This window comes from Cervus canadensis, chromosome 17, assembly GCF_019320065.1.
Source record: "Cervus canadensis isolate Bull #8, Minnesota chromosome 17, ASM1932006v1, whole genome shotgun sequence".
Taxonomy (NCBI): Eukaryota; Metazoa; Chordata; class Mammalia; order Artiodactyla; family Cervidae; genus Cervus; species Cervus canadensis.
The window spans coordinates 13,437,589-13,460,819 of record NC_057402.1 but is presented as its reverse complement, the minus strand read 5'-3'; the positions used below and the strand labels follow the sequence as shown (position 1 = coordinate 13,460,819).

At 52.3% G+C, this 23,231-nt stretch overlaps 1 protein-coding gene across 4 annotated transcripts in view; it reads right to left on the bottom strand.

The window, feature by feature from the left end:
* The window catches only part of CCDC88C (coiled-coil domain containing 88C), a 142,047-nt gene that overhangs the window by 77,894 nt on the left and 40,922 nt on the right, over window positions 1–23,231 (bottom strand). For all 4 annotated transcript variants that reach the window (XM_043489549.1, XM_043489550.1, XM_043489552.1 and 1 more), the window contains exon 4: window positions 1,590–1,659. In XM_043489549.1, the coding sequence (XP_043345484.1) occupies window positions 1,590–1,659 (70 nt within the window). The remainder of the gene's footprint in view (window positions 1–1,589; window positions 1,660–23,231) is intronic.

The following is a 23,231-nucleotide window of genomic DNA, read 5'->3' as shown; positions in this document are numbered from 1 at the left end:
CTACCTGGGGGAACCATGAAATAAACCCAGAAAACAAATGGCCCCAGGGCAGAGACGGGGAGAGCGCAGACCAAGGGTTCCCTGTTACTAACACGTCAAGTAGAAAAGGGCGTTACTGCCAGGGGCTGCCAGGTGGGTCTGGGTGTATCCTGAAGAACCAATGTGACGCTCACGGGCCCGTGGCACTGGAGACGAACAGGAGATCAAAGAAACCCTTTCCTTTGGCTCTCGCAGAGAACAGGGGAGTGGGGGTCCAAGAAGGACCCCTCCCCATGAGCAAAGTGATTTCATGCTCAGCTTCCCTTGACCCAGTGCCCCCAGAAGCTGCTGCTGCCACTCTCAGGGCCAGGGCTCCTCTACGAGGAACATCCTTGGCGGGTTACAAGGTGTACCTCTCCTCTGCGTGCCAGACGACCTGAGCTCACGAGGACAGGAGCGAGGATGGTCAGGCTCCCGTGAGAGCAGGGCAAGGAGGTACCCATAGAGGCAAGCTTCAGCTCCTCCTGCCAAAGCCTCTCATGGTGGGATCCTTCCCGCATGGCCTGACCCCACACCCAGTCCAGGAGGCTCACAAGGTCTCCACGAGAACCAGGGGAGTCCCAGCCAGCAGGCACATCTGTCCCTGGGGCCCACAGGTTTCCATCCACGAGCCACAGGTGCAGGTCAATGCACAAGACCGTGGAGGGGAAGAGAGTCAGCACCCCGTTTAACTTACAGAGTGTGTTAACTGTCAGGCTGGAACTAAGCTCTGGCTTTCTGTAAGGTGTCCGGGAGGACATTTCAGTTTTTTAAAGTCATACCAAGTGTCCAAGACTAGGACTTAGGACCTTACCCACTCGGGCCCCAGAGACTAGCGGGAGATGTAAGAACAGGTGGTCCCAGTGAAATGTACATGGGGAAATAAACCAGCACAGGATGCGAGCAGAATCCTTCCTATTATATATAATAGGAATATATAGGAATTTAATATTATATATATAATATATATATAATTCCCTCGGGGAATTAGTTCCCTCCAAAGATTCTTTCCTAGGTGGCTCAGAGGGTGAAGGATCTGCCTTCAAGGCAGGATACCTGGGTTCGATCCCTGGGTCGGGAAGATCCCCTGGAGATGGGCATGGCAACCCACTCCACTGTTCTTGCCCAGTGAATCCCAAATGGACAGAGGAGCCTGGTGGGCTACATTCCATGGGGTCGAAAAGAGTCAGACATGACTGAGCGACTAACATTTTCCCTTTCAAAGATTTTTTCTTGTCAATAGGGACCACACCCCATGATGGGACGAGGAGAGACCCCTGGGCAGTTGGGGCGTGGGGGGGCACCATATTACTTAAGACCCGAAGAGCAAGGAAGCAGTGGCCTCACCTGCCTTGGAACTCCATCTGAGGGGTTGTGAGGATATATTCTTAAGGAAGAAATGTGCTCTTGGCGTAAAGCCTTGGGGTTGTAAGCCCACCGTTTACAATCACACCCAAATGAGCACATGTTTTCACTGGGCTGGCTCCAGGCTGGCAGCCAGAGCACTGCCTCCAACAGCTGCCCAGGGCTCAGCCCAGGCTCCACGGGGGGCAAGGGCTGCCTCCACTCACCAGACAGCGGGTCCTTGCCAATCATCAAGACATTAGGCAAATTCATGACGATCAGCTGCTGGAGAACTTCCTATGGAAACAAAGGGGAAAGGATACCATTAAGAACAGAAAACAAAGTAAAGACTGATTAAGAAAATTATAGTGTACCAAGTCACTGGAGGAGTGTGCAGTCATTATGAAAACCGTTGCTATGAAAATACCATATACATATATAATAGGAAGGAAAATGTAAGATATAAATAAATGAAAAGTCAAAACAGCTAACTGTGCTTCTGCCTTGATTATTACTAAACAAAAATTAGGTCTGCACGTGTACAGAGACTTTAGGGGAAAAGAAGATATATTAGATGCCATATTAGTAGGACTAGCAGTGAGTTTCTTTTAAAGGATGTCTTTATTTTTATTGTATGATTTGCTTGTGCAATTAAAAAATGCAGAATAAACATGAAAAGGGCTTCCCTTGTGGCTCAGCTGGTAAAGAATCTGCCTGCAATGTGGGAGACCTGGGTTGGATCCCTGGGTTGGGAAGATCCCCTGGAGGAGGGAAAGGCTACCCACTCCAGTATTCTGGCCTAGAGAATTCCATGGACTGTATAGTCAGTCCATGGGGTCGCAAAGAGTTACACATGACTGAGTGACTTTCACTTTCACTTTGAAACATGAAGAGAGATGTTACCGAGTCTTTACAAGCTGACAATTCAGGACTCTGGCATTCAGCAGGTCTTTGGTACAAGCTGTAAATAAAGAGACTTCTCTTTTTTCCGCAGTGACTTCTCTGTTGCTGTTGTCCGGTCACTCAGTCGTGTCTGACTCTCTGTGACCCCATGGACTGGAGCGTGCAGTCCTTCCCCAGGGGAGGGATAAGTCAGAGCTAATCTGCAGCCCCCCCCCACCCCTCCAGAGACGTGGCAGACAGGAAATGCCCGGCCTCCTGCCCTCATGCCAAGGGCCCCTGAAAGAAGGCCCAGGCACCAGCCATCGACATGCCCCTGTCGTGCGGGTTTTAACAAGTTCCCCTCCAAATGTGCTGGCCCACCGCTCACATTTTCCAGGGTATTTCTTGCAGTATTTCTGGGCAGGTTGGTCTTCCCTGCCCAGATGTGCCTTGTTTCTCACAAGAAGATAAAATATCTAATTCTACAGAAGACAAGCAAGGCAGTAGGGATTCAGTGATATTCTCGGTCTTTCGAAAGTGGTCACCATAGAAACTCTTGACCAACAAAGCTCCACTTACACCTTAAAAAAAAAGTTTCCATTGAGAGACAACTTTTTTCCCAGCAGTCACTACTGCACGGTGTGAGGGCTCTCTGAACTCAGGACGCTGCCAACCAGCGCTGATGAATAAAAGGGGACAGTGAACACAATCGGCTAATCCCGCAGGGCCCAGCTGATCACCTCAGAGCTCTCTGAATCCTCAGATGGGAATGGCGGCCTTGGCAAGCTCGCCAGGAGAGTCCGACACCTTCACAGTGTCAGCTACAGACTGGCGCTTGCCATCGACCTCTACAAGGATTAAATCCTGCGCTGCTGCAGCCGCTGATTTCCAACACCCCCTGAAAGGCGTTCGGGGTGGTAGGGAGAAGGGAGGCACTCTGTGCTTGGGGGAAAAACTGGCAGGACGGGTCTTCAAATAATTAGGTATTTTCAGGAGCTGATTTTCTGAGCCCAATTCTTGTATCTCCCCATGTCTAGAAAAGCACAAAAATTCTTCATGGTGACAACCGTTCCTCATGACTAGCAGAACGCTTCAGCAGACTAGCAGAAGCCTTCTGGAAAAATATGTGCTTGACTGCATGTACTCCCCCTTCACCCAAATCACGTATACACTGACCTCCCCCCGCCTCTTGGGAGCAGCTTCTCAGAGCTATCTGAGGTGCTGTCTCCTGGGCTGCAGTCCTCATTCTGCCCCAGGTAAAATTTAATTCTCAGACTCAGTGTGTGTTTTTTGACAGCAGAATGTACAAAATGATCTGCTCCACCCTCCTTATTATCTTTCCACGGCTCCCACCACACAAGAAATTGAGGAGGTGTACCCCACTCCCAAACACTCCGGGCCCATCTGTGCTCAGTGTTGGAGGACATCTTTCTTTACTATCTGAGGTCGCATGTCGCTGCATCCGAGACGGCCAGTGTTTTCTCAAGCCAAGTCTCAGTGCTGGGCAGAGTCTGAGTTGTGTAACAGCCTCAGCCTTCCTTCAGGGCTGGGAAAAGTCAACGCAGTTTCTCAACTGGATGTGCTCACCAAAGGATTCCGCAGTAGCACCCTCGGGCAAAACACACACAGCCAGGAAAATCAGATAAATCCACTTCCAGCAAAAGGAAGGACTCCCAGCCACGTCAGCTGTTCTGTCACGGCTTCCCTGGTGGCTCAGGCAGTAAAGAATCTGTCTGTAATGCAACATCCCCGGTTCAACTCCTGGATCGGGAAGATCCCCTGGAGAAGGAAATGGCAACCCACTTCAGTATACAGTCCATTGCATTGCCAAGAGTCAGACCGACTTAGGGATTAAACCACCAAGAACTGCTGCTGCTGCTGCTAAGTCGCTTCAGTCGTGTCCGACTCTTTGTGACCCCATGGACTGCAGCCTACCAGGCTCCTCCGCCCCTGGGATTTTCCAGGCAAGGGTACTGGAGTGGGTTGCCATTGCCTTCTCCGCCAAGAACTGCTAAGTCACATCAAAACTAAGTCACTTTAACTTGGGGACATTCAATAAACAATAACATTGCTAGCAATGTCATGCAGTCCCTATCTGGTCTCAATGCTAAACTGAAGTGCTCAGCCCAGCTTCTAGAAGATTTCCTTGTTATCACTGTCAACCAACTACATTCCCTTCTGGAGTCTTCGCTGGTTTCTGCTCTGCTGTGGTGCAAGTGTCTGGAGCACCAGCCCTATTATCAGAATGCTTGAAGAGGGTGCACATTTATAAAGGAAATTTTTTGTTGTTCAGTTGCTCAGTCGTGTCCGACTCTTTGACCCCATGGACTGCCACACCCCAGGCTTTCCTGTCCTTCAATATTTCCTAGAGTTTGCTCAAACTCATGTCCATTGAGTTGATGATGCCATCCAACCATCTCATCCTCTGTCAGCCCCTTCTTCTGCCTTCAATCTTTCCCAGCATCAGTGTCTTTTCTGAGTCGGCTCTTCGTATCAAGTGGCCAAAGTATTGGAGCTTTGGCTTCAACATCAGTCCTTCCAAAGAATATTTAGGACTGATTTTCTTTAGAATTGGCTGGTTTGATCTCCCTGCTATCCAAGGGACTCTCAAGAGTCTTCTCCAACACCACAGTTCAAAAACATCCATTGTTTGGCACTCAGCCTTTTTTATGGTCCAACTCTCACATCCATACTTGACTACTGGATAAACCACAGCTTTGACTAAATGGACCTTTGTTGGCAAAGTGATGTCTCTGCTTTTTAATAAGTTGTCTTTTCTTCCAAGGAGCAAGCGTCTTCTAATTTCATGGCTGCAGTCACCATCTGCAGTGATTTTGGAGCCCAAAAAATCAAAGTCTGTCACTGTTTCCATTGTTTCCCCATCTATTTGCCATGAAGTGATGGGACCAGATGCTGTGATCTTAGTTTTTTGAATGCTGAGTTTTAAGGCAGCTTTTTCACTGTCCTCTTTCACCTTCATCAAGAGGCTTTTTAGTTCCCCTTCACTTTCTGCCATTAGGCTGGTGTCATCTGCATATCTGAAGTTACTGATATTTCTCCTGGCAATCTTGATTTCAGCTTGAGCTTCATGCAGCCTGGCATCCTTCATGATGTACTCTGCATATAAGTTAAATAAACAGGGTGACAATATACAGCCTAGACATACTCCTTTTCTGATTTGGAACCAGTCTGTTGTTCCATGTTCGGTTCTAACTGTTGCATCTTGATCTACACACAGGTTTCTCAGGAGGCAGGTCTGGTGGTCTGGTATTCCCATCTCTTCAAGAATTTTCCACAGTTTGTTATGAAGCAGATACAGAATGTGAAATCATCTTGAAGGTCTCCACAATAATGTAAAGCTGAATTATTATGCTAATAATAACCCAAGCAAAAGACTGCTGGAAAATACTGCTGGGAAAACCATGTATTCTCCTTCTAAAACTGGATGTTTAATTTTATCTAATCTGGGCTTTCTAATTTTCCCACAATATGTATCACTTGCACAGTTAGGAAGTAATGTTTCATGAACAATGTTTTATTGATGTGTTCTTTTCAAAGCCTCATGGGTCTCCTAAGATTTAATCCTGTGGCCCAAAATACCCCTAAGATCTTAACTGTTCCCCTCAAAGGACCATTAATCGTATTCCAGCAAAAATAGCCTTGGAGGTTTGAGTACCATGGTGAGAACTGTCTAGCAGAAATACATGGGAAACGTTCATTTCGAATGTTCCGTATACCTGAGGCTGATTGATGTTGATATATGGCAGAGGCCAACACAATACTGTAAAGCTATTATCCCCCAATTTAAAAAAAGTAAAAGAAACAAATGACAACATACAAATAATATAGCTTAATTAAACCAACATTTCCAAAATATTATTGCTTCACCACCGAATCAACATACACCACGAGAGAGATGATTTCACACTTTTTTTCACACTAAGTCTTTGAAATCCACTGTGTAGTTTACACTCACAGCACATCGGAATCTGAATGCCAAATTGTCATTGGAAACAGGATCTGAATAAGTAGACTCACACACCCAAGTTGTTCCAAACACACTTAGCATTCTTCCAATAACTGAACCTAGTCTCGGTTTTTCAATCTAAGTACATGAAAAATTCACTTCCTCTGTTACACACCAGCCACATTCTGGAGGCCGTGCCAGCCACACGTGGCTAGTGGCCGTCATGCTCCACAACACCGGAGACAGGGGAGCTAAGCAAATGCGTCTCCTCGGGGTGGCGGGGCCTCCAGGGCGACGGGCCAGGCCCTCATCTAGTGGGGACGTGAGGAGGCTGCTGACGACTGGACCCTCCCGCCCGCTACTCAGAACAGAAGGCCGCTGTGGAGACTGCAGCTGACACTGGGCGGGCGATGGTCACACCCCCGCTGGCTGCAGGCGTGGACAAGTATGGAGATGGGCCCTGAGCAGTCCTCAAATTTGCCAACAAGCCTTCCCGGTGCCTCCTGGGCCTCTGCGAAGGCAGAAACAAAGGCCGCTGTCGCATCCTGAGGCCACGATGAGGCGCGAGGGCACACATAAGCCTTGCGGCCTCTCATGTCACCCCATCCTTCCTGTGCCCTGACAGCGAGAGGGAAGAGTCAGGCCTGGGGCGCAGCCATCGTGGAGACCCCCTCCCTCTGCAGAGAACTGGGCTAGGGCCAGTGAACGCGGAGGGTGCAGGCGAGGGGGATTTAAGCGCTGAGATCCAGACAGACTTTGTACACCCCTCCCCTCTCTGCCCTGCACCTCCTTTAGGTTTGGTCAGAGATGCTAGGATAAAATGTGGGGGAAACCTCAGATTTCCCTTTTCCTAAGAGAAAGTGCACTAATTGCATCTTGGAAGGACCTCGTTGCTAACCCCTTTAAACAGACGAAAAGAAAAGTCACGAAAGTAGGTCAGAGGAGGGTGGTGGCACTTGGATTCTCAGCAGCAAGGGGCTGGGGCGAGAAAGGGCTTTGTAACATAAAAGGGGAAAGAGCCCACTGGACCTGATCCAGGCTGCAAACCTAAAATTTAGGAGGAATTGATAGTTTTGAACTGTGGTGTTGGAGAAGACGCTTGAGAGTGCCCTGGACTGCAAGGAGATCCAACCAGTCCATCCTAAAGGAGATCAGTCCTGAATATTCATTAGAAGGACTGACGCTGAAGTTGAAAACTCCAGTACTTTGGCCACTTGATGCGAAGAACCGACTCACTGGAAAATACCCTGATGCTGGAAAGATTGAAGGCGAGAGGAGAAGGGGACGACAGAGGATGAGATAGTTGGATGGCATCACCGATTCAATGGACATGAGTTTGAGCGACCTCCTGGAGTTGATGATGGACAGGGAAGCCTGGTGTGCTGCAGTCCATGGGGTCGAAAACAGTCGGACACGACTGAGCGACTGAACTGAACTGATCAACTCGGAAGTTCCTTCTAGGGCTGTGCTGACACAAACAAGGCCTGACACCTGGGGGAGGGACCGACTGAGCAGGACAGTCTCCAGGAAACGTCTGGCACCCCAGCTGGGGGTCGCAGTGGCAGCATCTGGCTTCACACAGTGTCAATAAGCTCAGAGACTCTGACTGCCCTCAGACTGCCAGCTTCCTGATCCGGACTCTCTGGAGGCCACCTCGGGGGGACTCAGGGAGTGACAGGGGGCCGTCCGGAGGCCAGGGCACTGGCTCCCACGGGTCACGGGTGGAAAGAAGCTCTCAGAACCAGGAAGCAGAGGGGAAGGAAGACGCTCCCTTCCTCCAAGAATCCTCTTGGGACAAGAACAGATGTACCCAGGGGGGGAAACCCAGAACACGGGAGAGGGTGCCCCACTCTAGGCTTCACAGGTGACGGGGCTCTGCCAGTGGCAGGAAGAATGACACAAGAGAGGGACAGCAGACTCCAGAGGCACCTGGCGCGCACAGAACTCAGATGTGCTCACAGCTACGCAAGTGGTTGTGGTGGCGGTGGGACCTCCTGGCCTCCCCACAGCAAACAAGACCAGCACCCGGGCTCATAGCTCCACTGAGCCCACGATGCCAAACGCCTCAAGCCCATAATGCCAAACACTTGCGCCTACGATGCCAAATGCTTGACCCCACTAGTCAGCACTGCTCCCAACACAGGGCCCAGGCTGCCGTTCCAGGCTGGCTCCAGGGGTCACCCGAGCCCTCGAGATCCGTCCTGTCACCAGCCTTCACATGGGCCAGCGCTTCAAGTTACAAATTTGTCATCCCTCCCAAACTTACTCAAACCTTACTCCTCCCAAGGGAGCTTTGCAGTTTCCTGAATACCTGCACTTTACGGATGTCAGCGCTAAGTCTTAGGATAACAAGATGGGGCTCTGTCACTGCCCTCTGGATAAGGGGGACTCTGGAAGAGGTGGGGGGGGGAGGCAGAGGCTGGGGGCAGCACAGCAGGGGCTCGGAGGGACCCCAGGGTAGGCCTGGATGCCTCAGTCTACCTGGTCTGTCCCTCGGGCCCAAGGTGACCTGTGGCTCCCGGAGTTGGTGTTCGGTGAAGCTCACTTTCAGCGTGTCACTCAGCAGCCTCCAGTAGGTCCCTGTGGGGTCAGGCCTCCTAATTCCTTTCTAGCCAGTCTCTATCCAGAACTTATAAATAGTGCACCCACTCAGTCATGGCAGACGAATGTCTTGGAAGCCCTCAAAAAATGAGCCTGTGCCTCCTAACCCTAACCCTCCCTTGGTTTGGAACAGGAGGACTCAGCTCAGCTCCCCACCCCACAAAATTACCCCCTCGACTCACCTCTGAGAATAAGTGTGTATATCCCCAAACTCTTAGTAAGCTGTCTGCCATAAAACTGTCAACAGCAGAATAGTAAACAGAAGCTCTATAACACTCCCATCAAAGCTTCACCCCCAAGTACGGCAGGGTGTGTGATGAGGGAGCCACACTTCAATAATTATGCCACAAACGGACATAGGGGAGTGGTTGGGTAATGGACGATACAGTCACTACCCTTGTTGGGAAGATGGCAGAAAATGCTTAAATGAATAAAAGAATACCTAACTGGGTGCAGAAAATTAAAGATATGCCAAAGGGAAGAAATCCTCAAAGAAAAATATACCAAAATGACAGAACTCTATTAGAGTGGTCAGGACAAGAGCAAGTTTTCCCAACATTTTGACAAGATTCTGGGAATCCCCTGGTGGCACAGTGGATAAGAATCCACCTGCCAATGCAGGGGGCGGGGGTTTGATCCCCGGTCTGGGAAGATCCCACATGCCACGGAGCAACTAAGCCCATGCACCACGACTCGCAACTATTAAAGCCCGAGTGCCCACAGCCTGGGCTCCGCAGCAAGAGAAGCCGCTGCGACACGAAGCCCGTGCACCGAAACGAAGAATATAGAGCCCAAGATCTGCAACTAGAGAAAGCAGGCGCAGCAATGAAGACCCAGCACAACCAAAAATAAATTAAAAAAAAAAGGTTCTACAAATGTGGTTCTATCACCTTAAATCATTTTAACCCCGTGGCATGGCTTCCCACAAAGAATGTATGATCAGCAGTATCTCTTTATCAGTTATGGAACTGTGAACATGACAGATCCATTAAAAAAAATTATCTTTTCTCCTGAGACAATTCACAATGCAGCATGAAAAGTGATGCGGATTATTGGTTTCTTAAAAATCACCCACTCCAAATCAAACAGTACCCCACCATCCCCCATCAGGAAGTACAAAGCCGCCATCAGCTGGGAAGAGACATGAGCCAGAGGAACCCAGGGATGATGGCGGAGGCTGGCTTGCATCTCTGGTGCCTGTGCTGATGCCAGAGGCAGGAAGCCCTGTGGGAAGGGAAGGGTGGGGTGGAGGATCAGCTCCGAGAGCATCAGCCCCTGGAAAACAGAGGCTCAAGGATCCCAGAGACGTTCACCCACCACCTGCGGCAATGTAGGGGCCTCACTGAAAAGGCTTAAAATGCTGCCACAGCTCCTGCCAACCTCTGTGCATGCTCAAATAGAAAGGTCACTTTCTCCGCTGGTGGAAAAACAAAAAGGTCCCAGAAAAGTTGCCGGGTGCAAACACTTTCCATATCTGCGGCAAAGGTTATCTTCAGTTTCCACTGCAAACACTGGGACTACTGGATCAAGAACAATGATTTCATGAAGAAAGAAAGAAATCTTTTTCTCTTGCCAAATGAAACAATTTTACAGTCTGACATTTTGTCAGGAAGGAGAAACAAATGCTGCTAAATGTCATGAGTTTAGGTCCATGGAATGACCCTCCATGAGGGTTTGAAAAGGAGCCGTTAATGCAGAGCCAATAAGAGAGAGATCCCAGAGAAGTTAAGACAAACACTCCAGGAGAGGCATCCAGGAAAAAGATGATGCTCATGGTTTCCAAGGAGACCAGGATGGTCCAGACAGCAAAATGTGCCTTCCACACAGCCAGAGAAACACAAAGACCTATCCAATACTAAGAATCAGAAACACGAGTGGTGGCTGCTTTGAGTATACATCCAGCACGCGTGTGCACGCGCACACACACACACACACAGAGCAGACCTTAAGTCTTGGGTTCAGAGAGTCAAAACCACACACAGAGCACCTTGCTGTGTCCTGACCAGTCACCCAGCACAGTACCAGGTACACTGCAAACTTCCCAGAGGTGGGCCCTTGTGAGCAAGGCTGTGCAGAATGCTTAGGAGTTCCACAGGTAAAGGTGGGAGCCAGGAAATGTATTAGCTACCATGTGTGGCCAGCGAGTCAAGCCATTGGTTACACTGTTCTGTGCATACTGTACATTTTCCACTGGGCGCTATTTCTGCCTCACACCATGCCAGCCCCAGTTGCCACCAGATCAGAACTCTATCCATCCTCCAAAGCTCAGTGAAAATGCCACCTCCTCCAGGAAGCCAGCCTTGATGCCTTTAGTCACACATGACTGCCTTTCCCCTTGACTCTTAATGCTTCACCTGCCCACGCCTGTAACACTTTCACATTTTGCCTCATCAGTCAGCTCCTCCCATGCAGAGACAGCAAAGAGGCAGCAGCTAAGTGACCGCTGACAAAATGAGACTGACTCAACTCATGGCAAAGTGCTTGGTTTCATTCTTTTTAAAATCTCTTTTTTGGAAGTGGTGTCTTCTCTTTCTCACATGAACAAAGGGACCGAGTCCTGAAAACCAACTACTTTGCTTCACTTCTACGAGTTACTTTAGTCCCCTGTTAAGTTGCTTCGTATGCCTTCAAGTATTTTACCTGGCAAAATCAGCCACCACGTGTCTGAAGATCCCACATTTAACATGCCTGTAGATGAAAACCAAAGTTACAAACACCTCACAGTGAATTTGTAATGCCGGTTTGAATATATCAGGCTTTCCAATGGTAAAATCCCAAATGTGACAGTTTTATGAGCAAGTGAAGAAAAGCAAGGGGAATTTAAAATTCCTCAACAGGGCTTCCTCAGTGGCTCAGCGGAAAAGAATCCGCTTGCCAATGTCAGAGATGTGGGTCTGAACCCTGGTCCAGAGACCCTACACACCTCAGAGCAACTAAGCCCACTCGCCAGAACTACTGAGCCTGTGAGCCACAACTACTGAGCCCATGTGCTGCAACGACTGAAGCTCACGCGCCTAGAGCCTGTGCTCAACAAGAGAGTACCCCCCGTTTGCCCAACTAGAGAACAGCCCATGAAGCAAAGACCCAGCACAGCCAAAAATAAAATTTATTTAAAAAATTAAAACATAATAAAATTCCTAAACAAAAGAAGTGACTCAGACAGGAAAGGCAGCACACGTATGCAATGACCCCAGCATCTATTCCAGGGCCCCAAGAGAGGAGGCGAGACTGCAAAGCCCAGAGCCCTAACTCTTCCAGAAACCACACGGCTAAGGTTCATGCAGGTGAGGCACCTCTGGGATCCCGAAAGGCTGAGGTGCTCACAGGGCGCCCCATGGAGAGACCCGGGAAGTCAGGACTAGTATTCCAGGGAGCCTGTGCACACATCGTGAGGGTTTATGCTCCTGCCATCAATTAGCGCTCCTCCAAAGCTGCCCCTTTGATGGGGCCAAGAGGGGTTCCTGAACACCCTTCAATAGCATGCTGGCCCAAACAAAAACTGCCTGACAACCTGGATGGCAAACACATACATACCCAAACACAGGGGAAGGTCCCCTCTCCCCGAACCTACCTCCTCCTCACATCACGTGAGGGGACCATGACAAGAATTACCAGAATTTTCAATTGGAAAGAACCATGGCACATGCTGTAATGCAGTTTAACGGCAGGAAGCAGAGCAATGGCCAAGCCGGGCCCTCTGGGCTGGTGAGCTTTCCCTGAGACCCCAAACTGGGGCGATTCTAGGGTGATGTTTGTCTCATACCTTCCATAGCGACAGCCTGCCGACCCCGTCCCCAACCAATCAAGATTCCCATGACGTCACCTCATCTGATAGCAACAGGGACCTGACCCCCAACCTCCACGGCACTGCCCACTTTTGGTGACGTTACAGCCAGGAGAACAATCCTGTAAATTTAGCTACTGTGCAGAGACACAAGCCTGATGAATTATCCCCGGCCGCCTGTTCAGAGGCGGGCCGCCGGCCACGTGCCTGTGATTCCATCTGGACGGGGTTGGGGGACTCCCGTTTCGGCCACATTCCCTCCGACTCAGGCAGGGAGCCCCGGCGGAAGGAGTGGGTAATGAAGTGCTTTTATGTTAAGAGGCTGTCACGTAAAGCTGTTGATAGACTCAATCCATCTGTTCCACCTCATTTCAATTAATCCCGGGGTCCCCGGGGCTTGAAACCAGCTCGGGTCTACACAAGCCCAGGAGCACCGGCTCCCCTAATGAGGCCAACACTGCATCTCAGGACTCAGCGACTGAAGGCCACCAACCCGGCCCGCCTGCGGGTCCCAGACTGTCAGAAACCCCCACGCCTGAACACTTGGCAACTGCCGGTCCTCGTGGCTGTGTTCACAGAAATGAACCAAGCCCAGCCTTTGTTCTCAGAAAGGAAAACAAATATTTCCTTTGAGCTGACCCAGGAGGAGGGAGCACCTCCTGTGGGAGGGAGCACCCGGAAATGCAAACACCACCAAGTGAGGGCAAAGCTACTTGCTGTGTGACCTCAGGCAAGTCGCAGGCCCTCTCTGAGCCACACCATCTATAAAAGGAAGAGGATCATCTCTAAAAGATGTCTGGCTCCTTTAGACGGAGGCTGGCACAGAGACTCAGCACCTCGCTACAGTTACTAACTCTGGGCTGCCAACTCTGAAAACAGGCAAGTGCCCACACATCCCTGAAGAACCCGGGAAAACCCACAGGGACGGGATTGGAGGACACCTCAAGTGTCCCTGAGAACGCCTGCCACCTTCCCATTGTGTTGCTCTGTGGGTGGACTTATCTGATGCTAGGAAGCGCCTGTTCCGAGTCCCTGCACCAAGGAAAGTGGTAGGGGCAGCCCCAGGAGCACAGGCAGGCACCGCATTCAACTCTTCCGAGAAGAACTTCTGCCCACAGACGGTGTCCCAGGAACCGTATTACAAGGCAGATTCAAGCCTGGCCACCAGCAGCTAACGCTGGGCTCCAGGCCTGAATGTCTGTGGGCAGGCCACCAGCAGCCACAGGTGCAGTGGCAGGGGGGGCGGGTGCCAAGTTGGACCCGTACCATCCCAGCCAACAGCAGAAGGTGCAAGAATCAGCATTTTAAAACCAGAAGAGCCTTACAGATTATCTGCAGAATACAGACACTGAGGACAGGAGAGGAACATCACAAGGGTGCAGGGCCCCATCTGAGTCTAGAAAGCCAGGATTCCTCAGGTCCACCCTCTGGCTCCTCCCACTGCCTCAAGAGGCTCACTTCTATTCCAAAGTGTCTCTTGAGGGCCAGGCTGCAGGGTTTTGGTTGGCAGGGGGTGGGGGGTGACCTGCCTGCCAGTGCAGGAGATGGAGAGACACGGGTTCCATCCCTGGGTTGGGAAGATCTCCTGGAGGAGGGCACAGCAACCCACTCCAGCATTCAGGTCTGAAGAATCCCATGGATGAAGGAGCCTGGCGGGCTACAGTTGCACAGAATCAGACACGACTGAAGCGACTTAGCACGCACGCAACCAAGAAGGATTTAGGGGATTAGGCAGGCCAGGGAGGCAGGGGTGGTCCTGTTCTCACACTTCAGTGCCTGGAGTGCCTCAGGGCCGCCCTGTCCTCTCTTCCCGGCAGAGCAGCAGCATCTGTGCTTGGGGGTGACGCAAAGAACCCTATTTTTATGGTGGCGAGAGATCATGAAGCTGCAGAGTTCCTTTCTTTGGGCCTCGTGCAAAAGTCAACCTTTTTGGCAATGGGCAGGCAAGGGAGGGTGTGTGGCTCACAACAGCCAGAGCATAGAGTGCGGGATCACAGCAAGGGTGGGGACACCCGCGAAGTCACCAACCCCAGGTCGTGGGCCCCAAACTGCTCCCCTGCACCCTCGCCAGCTGGGGGCTCTAGGCTGGCATCCTGGCACCTTCTGCCCCGGGCACGCCCACAGAGCTCAGTGGGAGAGGCGTGGCCGTTCCCCACCCCCCGCCCCGGTCCCAGCAAGCAGCTGGGCTGGGAGCATGTGTCTGGGCCGCGGCTGTGCCCCCCAACGCTCCACCCACCACTCAGGCCAGGCAGGGCCGGGGCGGGCGCCACCCTTGGCAGCCCCTCACCCGCTAGCTGCCAGTGCTGCCGCACCAGCTCGCTCACTCCCAGGGGACACGTGGGAGCAGGTGGGGCCAAGTGTGCCTGGGAGCCACCCACGGCAGGTGGCAGCCTGCCGGGACCTGTGAGGGCGGGGAGAGGCAGGCTGGGAAGCCAGGGCCCCCCCGGCCCCCCCACGAAAGAGCATGAGCGCCACGGGCCACAGGGCATCGCTGCTCCTGAGTCAGCCCGCCAGGCCTAACGCCCATCTCCCCGGGGCAGGGGGCTGGCGGGCAGGGAGAGCAGAAGGGCAGCCATTCACACTTGGACTTATACCACGGTATTTCCAGGGACGTGAACTTGAGCAAACTCTGGGAGATAGTGAAGGACTGGGGAGCCTGGCGTGCTGCAGCCCACGGGTCACAAAGGGTCGGACACGACTGAGCGACTGAACCACCAGAGGTTTCCTGGGCACCTACGGAGTGTGAGGTGGTATGCTGGTCAGATGGTGGGGTAAACAGACAAGATCTGTGTCCTCAAATCTAAGAAATGCAGATGGACAGACAAGCTCAACAAAACCGAGAGGGAGCAGAAAGGGTGTCCAGAGTGTGTGCCTGGGGCAGGGCCTGGCTCTCAGGGAGCCCACAGCCTGGCAGGAGCCAGGCCTGTGGGCAAGTCTGATGCCCTTACAGAGGGGATGTGAGGCATCTGAGCTGGGGGACAGTGGGAGCACGTGGGAGGACTAATCCAGAAAGGCTTCCAAGAGGAGGTGGCGCTGAGCTAAAATGGAAACAAACAGCAGGTGCTGTCTGGGAGGCATCAGAGACAAAGGCAGCAGCAGAAGGCACTCCCCCACCGCCTGTCTCCCACCCCAGGCGCGGGAATCACACTTCCACCCCCTACTGCAGTCTCAGGATGGAGAGGCAGGACCCTGCACGGGGAGGTGGGACCTGGCACCCGCTCTGCGCTTCTCTCGCCAGGGGCAGCGGTGGCTCTGGAGTCCCCCAGCCAGGTCCACCACCAGCCTGTCACTGCTTCAAGCCCTGCCACGTGGCTGGGCAGGCGGGCATCACACCTAACCCACAGGAGACAGACCGAGCACAACGCCTGGCCCTAGTCAGGCCCGCGGTGGGTGCGGCCCCAGACACGCTCAGGGAGAACACGCATGCCTGCTGCCTGCTTCAAGGGTCCCAACTTCGCACAGCCCTGCGGTGCACACGGGCAAGAGGCCTGCAGCGACTTGAAAGGGAAGCCCATGAAGGAGATGGCCACAGCGACTGGGGTGTGGGGGCTTGCCCTGGAGGTCCCCAGGCCTGGGGAAATCCACCCCACTCCCAGGCTCACCCACACCCCTTTCCTGCCCTAACCCTTGAGGTTCAGAACCAGGCAGGAGGGGCTGAGCAGGAACCTCTGAATGCGCCCCTGACCCCACCTGCTTAAAACTCTTTCCCTCTGGTCTCAGGAGAAGCACACACCGGACAGTTTGTACTGTGAAGGGTGACAGAGGTTTCAACTTCGAAGGGCTGGCGGGCCGCCAGGCTGAGAGCTCTAAGGGCAGGTTGGTGCTGGGGGGAGGTGGAGCGTGCACGGTGGATTAGCGATGCCTGCCTTGGACACAGCGACAGCCCTTGAGCCTCAGAGGAAAGGCTGGAAAGTGGGGGGCAAGTTCTGTGGGAGCATGGAGGGAGCGAGCAAAGTCAGACTTATTACCACCTCCCTCACCCCCACTGGGCCCCCTGAAAAAGCTACACATGAAATGAGCAAGCAAACAAGCCCTGCAAACCAGCTACTTCTCACTGTCATGGGAGTTTGCAACAATCAGACTTCACCCAGAGAGCAAGAAACTCTGGAGGGTTCTTTAGTTCTATCACCAAGAACTTAATTCTCTAAGCAGGAAACTGGGGGAGGGCAACTCAGGACACAGTTGAAAAACCGGGGAGGAGGAAAGTTAAGAAATGACTCGTTTGTAATAACCACCATCTTAGCAGGAAGTGAGAATCTCAACAGATGGTATCGACTCCAAGGGCAGCTGTCCATGCTGGGGGGTGGGGTGGGGGGGGAGATGCACCTAACACAATCCTTGCCCCCACCATGCCCACCTCCAGCACCTCCTTCCCTGCCCAGATCCCTTGGCTAGAAATCATCACTGCCATCTGGGCCTCCCGAACCCTGCAACAGTGTACCCCACTTTCGAGGTGACTAGGAACATCAGGGTCCGGGGGTAGACCCTGCCATGTGCTCGAATCTGAATCCCCTCCACCCCTGGCCTCCGCATGCACTGCCCACAGCAGACGCTCGCCAGCTGCCAGCTCAACCGAAACACTGATCACAGGGACGAAGGGTCGCAACCAAACACGCCCTGCCCCTCCTGCTAGAGCGCAAGGAGCCCTTTCTTTGGAATGATGATGAAGCAGAGCCTGTACCCAACACTTTGTACCATCTCATTTTTGTACTATCTCATTTAATCCTAACTGGCAGCGGCTATGCCTGGCCCACTAGGATTTGCAACCACAAGATCCATTTGATCCACAAGTGTTTTTGATGGCTGGGGACGCCATAGTACATGAGAGAGCCAAAGAGGTAAAAGAATATGTCGTGTGATGTGCCAGGAAGTACGAAATGCTAACAAGAAAAATAAGGGTGGGTCAACCCAAGAGATAAGGAAAATGAAACTATCACAGACAGGTGGTCAAAGAGGGTCCTCTGACTAAGGAACAGTTGAACAAGCAAGCCAGGTGGACACGTGGAATAAGACCGCCGGGCAGAGGGAGCAGCAAGTGGAAGGTCTGTGTCTGGAGAATGCTTTGCGGTCCCACGGAGCCTGGAACTGGGGGCGGCCCAGCCTAACCACCGCCAGCAGGGCAGTGGGCCCCCACGGTCAGACGTCCCATTCTGAAACAGGGAGCTGTCACATGAGTAACTCACCATGACAGCAAGGGCTCAGGCCCAGGTGCCAGGCACAGGCCACTGGTAGAACTAATAGCATCTGGAGTGCTGTGTTGAGAAGGATTCTGAGGCCAGGTCTGGGCTCAGAGGCAGGGAAACAGACACAAATTCGTGATGTCTGCCTGAGCCAGGATGTAAGCTGCGATGGCGCGCCCTTGGGTAACCCAGCGTGATAAGCGCTGTTAACATGATTAGGGTATAAAATGCTGAGGGGGTGTGAGGGAGGGACCAGCAATCCTCTGCCTCTAGTTATAAAGGTGCAGCCTGGGTGTCCTCTGCAAAGCCAGCTTCACTTTTCAAGTCTCCTGACCAGGCTGTGGGCTGCCCAGGGCGAGCACCTGGACTGTCCCCCTCCCCTTTGCCCCCCAGCGTCTGTCACAAGGAGGGGCTCACTTGGCATTTGTCAGAGGAGCTAATGAAGGGCCAGGAGCCCCAGGCTGACGCGTGTGTTCACAGGGTGGACTTTAAATGTGGATCCAGAAACAATGGTCCATGATTAGAACACAGGGCCCCTACTGGGTGAGGCTCTGATCTGAAGATGAGGGGAAAAAAAGCCCCCCTTTATTTGTTTGGTTCTTTTTAAAAAATTTTATCCTCTTTAATTTTATCCTTTTTCACTTAATTATCCTCTTTAAACTTATCCCATTCATTTAAAATTTTTTCTTTATTTAAATTTTCTATTGAAGTAGAGTTGATCACAATGTTGTGCAAAGTGACTCAGTTACACACATAAAAACATTCTTTTTTCATATTCTTTTCCACTATGGTTGATCACAGTATTTTTTTTTTTTGCAATTATAACTTTTTAAAGTATCTAGCAATTATTTATGGATTTGTTTATTTTTGGCCACACCATGTAGCATGTGGGATCTTAGTTCCCCAACCAGAAATCAAACCCATACCCCCTGCATTGGAAGCACAGAGTCTTCACCCCTGGACCGCCAGGGAGTCCCTATCACAGGACAGTGAATCAAGTTCCCTGTGCTATCCAGGAGGACCTTATTGCTTATTCCTCCTGAACATAATAGTTTACACCTGCTAACTTGTATTCTTTTGAACAAAAGAAAAGGGAAGCTTTTCTTCAGATGTGAGCAAGGTGGGTGTGTGGGCTGGCAGATTCAAAGAACACACCAGAAGAGGCAGGAGAAAGAAGGAAGGCATGCAGAGCCTCCCTGGCACCTGGGCACAAGGCGGGCAGCTGCCCGGCCTCCCGAAGGGCCAGCTGAGAACCCACACTTCAAGTAAATAACAGGCACCCTCACCAGCTGTCCCTGCCCCCAAACTGACACTCCCGGCCCATCTCGCCACCACAGCAAGTGGACTCTTCCAAGCCAAGCCAAAAAAGCAGCAGCTCAACTCTGCACATTAAGTGGGTACACAGTCACATGTAAGGTTCCACGAGGCATTGGGGGGTCGGGTGTATGCATGAAGAACATCTCACTCCGGCCCGACACACTCTGGCGTGTCCACGTCATCTTGTGTGCAGTGGGGCAGGTGTCTGACTGTGACCTAGCAATGCACTGAGACGCCCGGTTGGACCTTGGGTCCCGGGGCAAATGATGAGCAAGCTGGGGCAGGAACCTAGGGCGTTCACAGCATGGTTGGCGAGAAGAGACACTGACACGGTGAGCCTGCAGCCTGGGGGCGTCCTCAGGGGGACCCAGAGGAGTTGGGAGGTGGAGAGGTCCCTGCAGGCTGTAGCTGCCAGGAAAGGCTTCATGGGTCACTCAGGCCCCAGGAGAGGCTGTCAATAAACACGTCAGGCTTCTCATCCTGAGCGACCTGTCCTGTCCTCTCAGAGCCTCAAAATACCTAAGTGCGTCTCTTAGGGCATTTCTACAGCTGGCTTTGGGGGGCTTGTCTGTTTGCACCCGTCTCCCCAAACTCAGCCATGGTTCTCTGTGCTCTCACAAACTGCCTCGATCTTATGTTCACTCCTTCATTCATCCATACATTCATTAAGTATTTACTTGTTAAAACAAGCCCGGGGGCTTCCCGGGTTGCTCGGTGGTAAAGAATTCACCTGCCAATGCAGGAGACACAGGTTCGATCCCTGGTCCAAGAAGATCCCACATGCTGTGGAGCAACAAAGCCCGTGCACCTCAAATACTGAACCTGTGCTCTGGAGCCTGGGAGCCACAACTACTGAAGCCTGCGCTCCACAACAAGAGAAGCCACCGCAGTGAGAAGCCTAGCACTGCACCTAGAGAAGAGCCCCCATTTGTGGCAACTAGAGAAAAGCCCATATAGCAATGAAGACCCAACACAGCCAAAAGTAAATAGTTCAGTTCAGTCACTCAGTCGTGGCCAACTCTTTGTGATCCCATGGACTGCAGCACGCCAGGCTTCCCTGTCCATCACCACCAACTCCTGGAGCTTACTCAAACTCATGTCCACTGAGTCGGTGATGCCATCCAACCATCTCATCCTCTGTCATCCCGAATAAGTAAATGATAAGTAAATAAGCCTGGGTCTATTCCAGGCAGCGTGCTAGGAGTCAGGGGTGTGATGGTGCATGAAAGCAGAGAGGCTCTCTGCTCCCTGGAACTCAAGATTCACAGTGGAGACAGGCATTTATCAACCATCCTCACTACCGAGCTCCGAGTCAGGAATGGGGCTCTGGACGGGCATGGGACAGGCTCATACATGCTTCCTGAATGAATGCAAAGGAGAGAATGACTGCTGGAAAGCCAGCAGTCAGTCATCATAAATACGCTGGAGCAGAGAGGAAAGATGCAGAAAACGGGGTCATGGGGCGCCCAAGCTGGGGCCAGGAGCCGGGGTTTGACCATGGCCACAGGATAAGCCATGGCTGACGGCCCACAGACACCCTAGGCCTGCTGAGATAGGAAAGGCCTCTTCTGCCAATGGGCACGCAGCTGGTCCCCTGGCCACTCAGACCCAGGAAATCAAAGTCGAATGCCAGACGTGGTACAGAACCACGCCGGGCAGGCCCGGCTCTGGCTGGAGCTCCCGCACACACAAACCCACGCACACGAGCAGCCCCCTCCACGGCCACCTCTCACAGGCCCCTGCACAGAGCAGCTCTCACCCCAGGTCCACTGAGGGCGGCGTGCTAGAGGACAAAAAAAAAAAAATAAAGAGGAACAGAAGCTACAATAAAGCACCCCCAGCTGAAAAAGCCAGCTCAGCTCATCTCAGACTGTCCACCCCGAGCTTTCTCCTGGAAGAGGGGTCACAGTGTCCCGTCTGTGGCAGAGGGGCAGCAGCATCAGGCTGGGGACACCTTCAATAGGCACAGATGTGTCGTGGGGACCGCAAGTCCATTCCTGGAAAGTGAGGCTGCTGCAGGGGGCAGGCCTCAAGGAGAGCTCACAACCCTGGAGTAGAGATGGCTGTGAAAGTTACAGTGCAAGCCTCGAGTGTCTGGGGCACACGGCTCGGGACGGCCGGCCATCGACTGGATAGCTGGCCATCCACGCTGCTTTGACTCTGCTGTGTCAGGCAGGGTTCCCAACTCCCTGACCGAGTCGAGTTCAGAGGAGTTAAGTGACTTGACCTGGTCACCCGCAGGTGAGTGGCGCACAGGACCCAGCACCAGCTCCTCGGAGTCCAGGTGCCCATTTTGGTGCAGCTGACCCTTTTAATCCACAGGACTTGCAGAGCAATCATTATGCACTCACAGTGCTCACAACCACAGGGACGGGTAGTTCATATGCTGTACCCCTAAGATCTATAGTCTCTGTGAGCAACGAAGACCTGGACCTAGACAGGGACCTCCCCGGGGGGTTAAGACATCAGAAGAAAAGCAGACCGTGAGAGCTCCCCACCCAAGGGTGTCAGGGACCTGGGTGTCTGGGCAGCAGGAAGGAGGAAGCCGGGAGAAAGGCACGCTGCCACCTCCTCTTAGGAAGACTTGTCAGAAGTGGCGCTCGACGCTGCCACTGACGTCTCGCTGGGCGGTGAGGCCAGGCGCTCCTTGATTAAGGAAGACAGGGCGTGTGAACGGGAGCAGGGGAGTAATGTGCCACATAAGAGGAGATAAAACATGACCCCTGGCCTGGGGGAAACTACCATCACCTTAGAAAGATATACACACATGTGGAATGATTACTGGGTGAGACCATTTATTACGAGGCACTGATTGTGTGACATGGATAGGAAGCAAGCAGTTAAGGATGAGCAAAGCCACAAGCCGGCCGAGGCCACTCCAGCCGGTGGGCACCGAGGAGGAGGGAGGCTGGGGCTGGATGGACAGGCCGCCAACAGGAGGCCGGGGGGCTGGGGAGGGTGGTGAGGATGTCAGCCACGGGAAAGGAGGCTCAGTAAGCACTGAGGCATCACAGCATCACAGCTTCTGCTGAAATGAACTTAGGGTGGGCGTGGGGGCGTGTTGGACCTAACATGCACACAACTGGGTTAATTATTCACCACAGTCCTTGGCTCCTGACATTCATCTGTCGTCGCCCATGACTCACTTTTACTTCCTCTGCACAATGTAATAACCACCTGCAAATCGCCCACCCCAAACAAAGGCTGGGCCCTTGACCAAAACCTGCATCTAACTAGATGGTGCCCCATTCCACGCCCTGCCCCCTTCCATCCAAGATACTCCCAACTTCAATTAAAAATGCACATTCTCTTGCCCCTTCCCCCGTTTCTTGTTTGGTTTTTTTTTTTTTTTTTGCGGCTTTACTGCAGCTGTAAAACCTTCCTAAAAAGCACATTTATTTTAGCTCCTTCTGACTTCGCAAAGAAAAGGGTCAGTGTTGTATGTAATCTTTGGAAGCAAAGCCTCTTTTTAGCTAATATTTATGACACTGCTAAAATTCATCTACATCGTTGAGTGCTGCTGCAGTTAATTTGTTTGGACAGCTGTATAATATTCCATTGTGTGGTCACGTCTCAGCGTATTCATCCATTCCCCTACTGATGGGCATCTGGGCTGCTTCCAGCCTTTTGCTGCCGTGCACAGAAATGCTGTGACCATTCTTGTCCACGTCTCCCAGAGTCCACGCACAGGAGTTTCTCTCGGGTATACACTTCAGCGTGAAATCAGCTGGGCGATCGGGCAAGTGGGTGTGGGACTTTAGCCTTTAATGCCAGACTGTTTCCCAAAATGCCTGCATCAATTTGCATTCCCACCGTGGTGGATGAGAAACGGAACAGTGAATGCTTGTGGCACATTAGCCACCAAGAGCTTCGCTCCCTCCCATCTCCCTGGGTCAGTGCCCCCTACACAGGGCGCGAACGATGACCCAGCACCACAAACTATTCTGTGCAGAAGCCGGATCTTGACCCCCGGCCAATACAACTCTCAAACTCCCCGACTGGGGCCACCCACTCCACAGGCCGGCTCCTGTTGGAGGGAGGGGGCTGGAAGGACAAGGATGACGTTGCAGTCAAGAGGATTACATCAAGGACAACACCCCAGTAGGGTCAAGTTTGGGGTCAAGGGCTGAAGGACAGA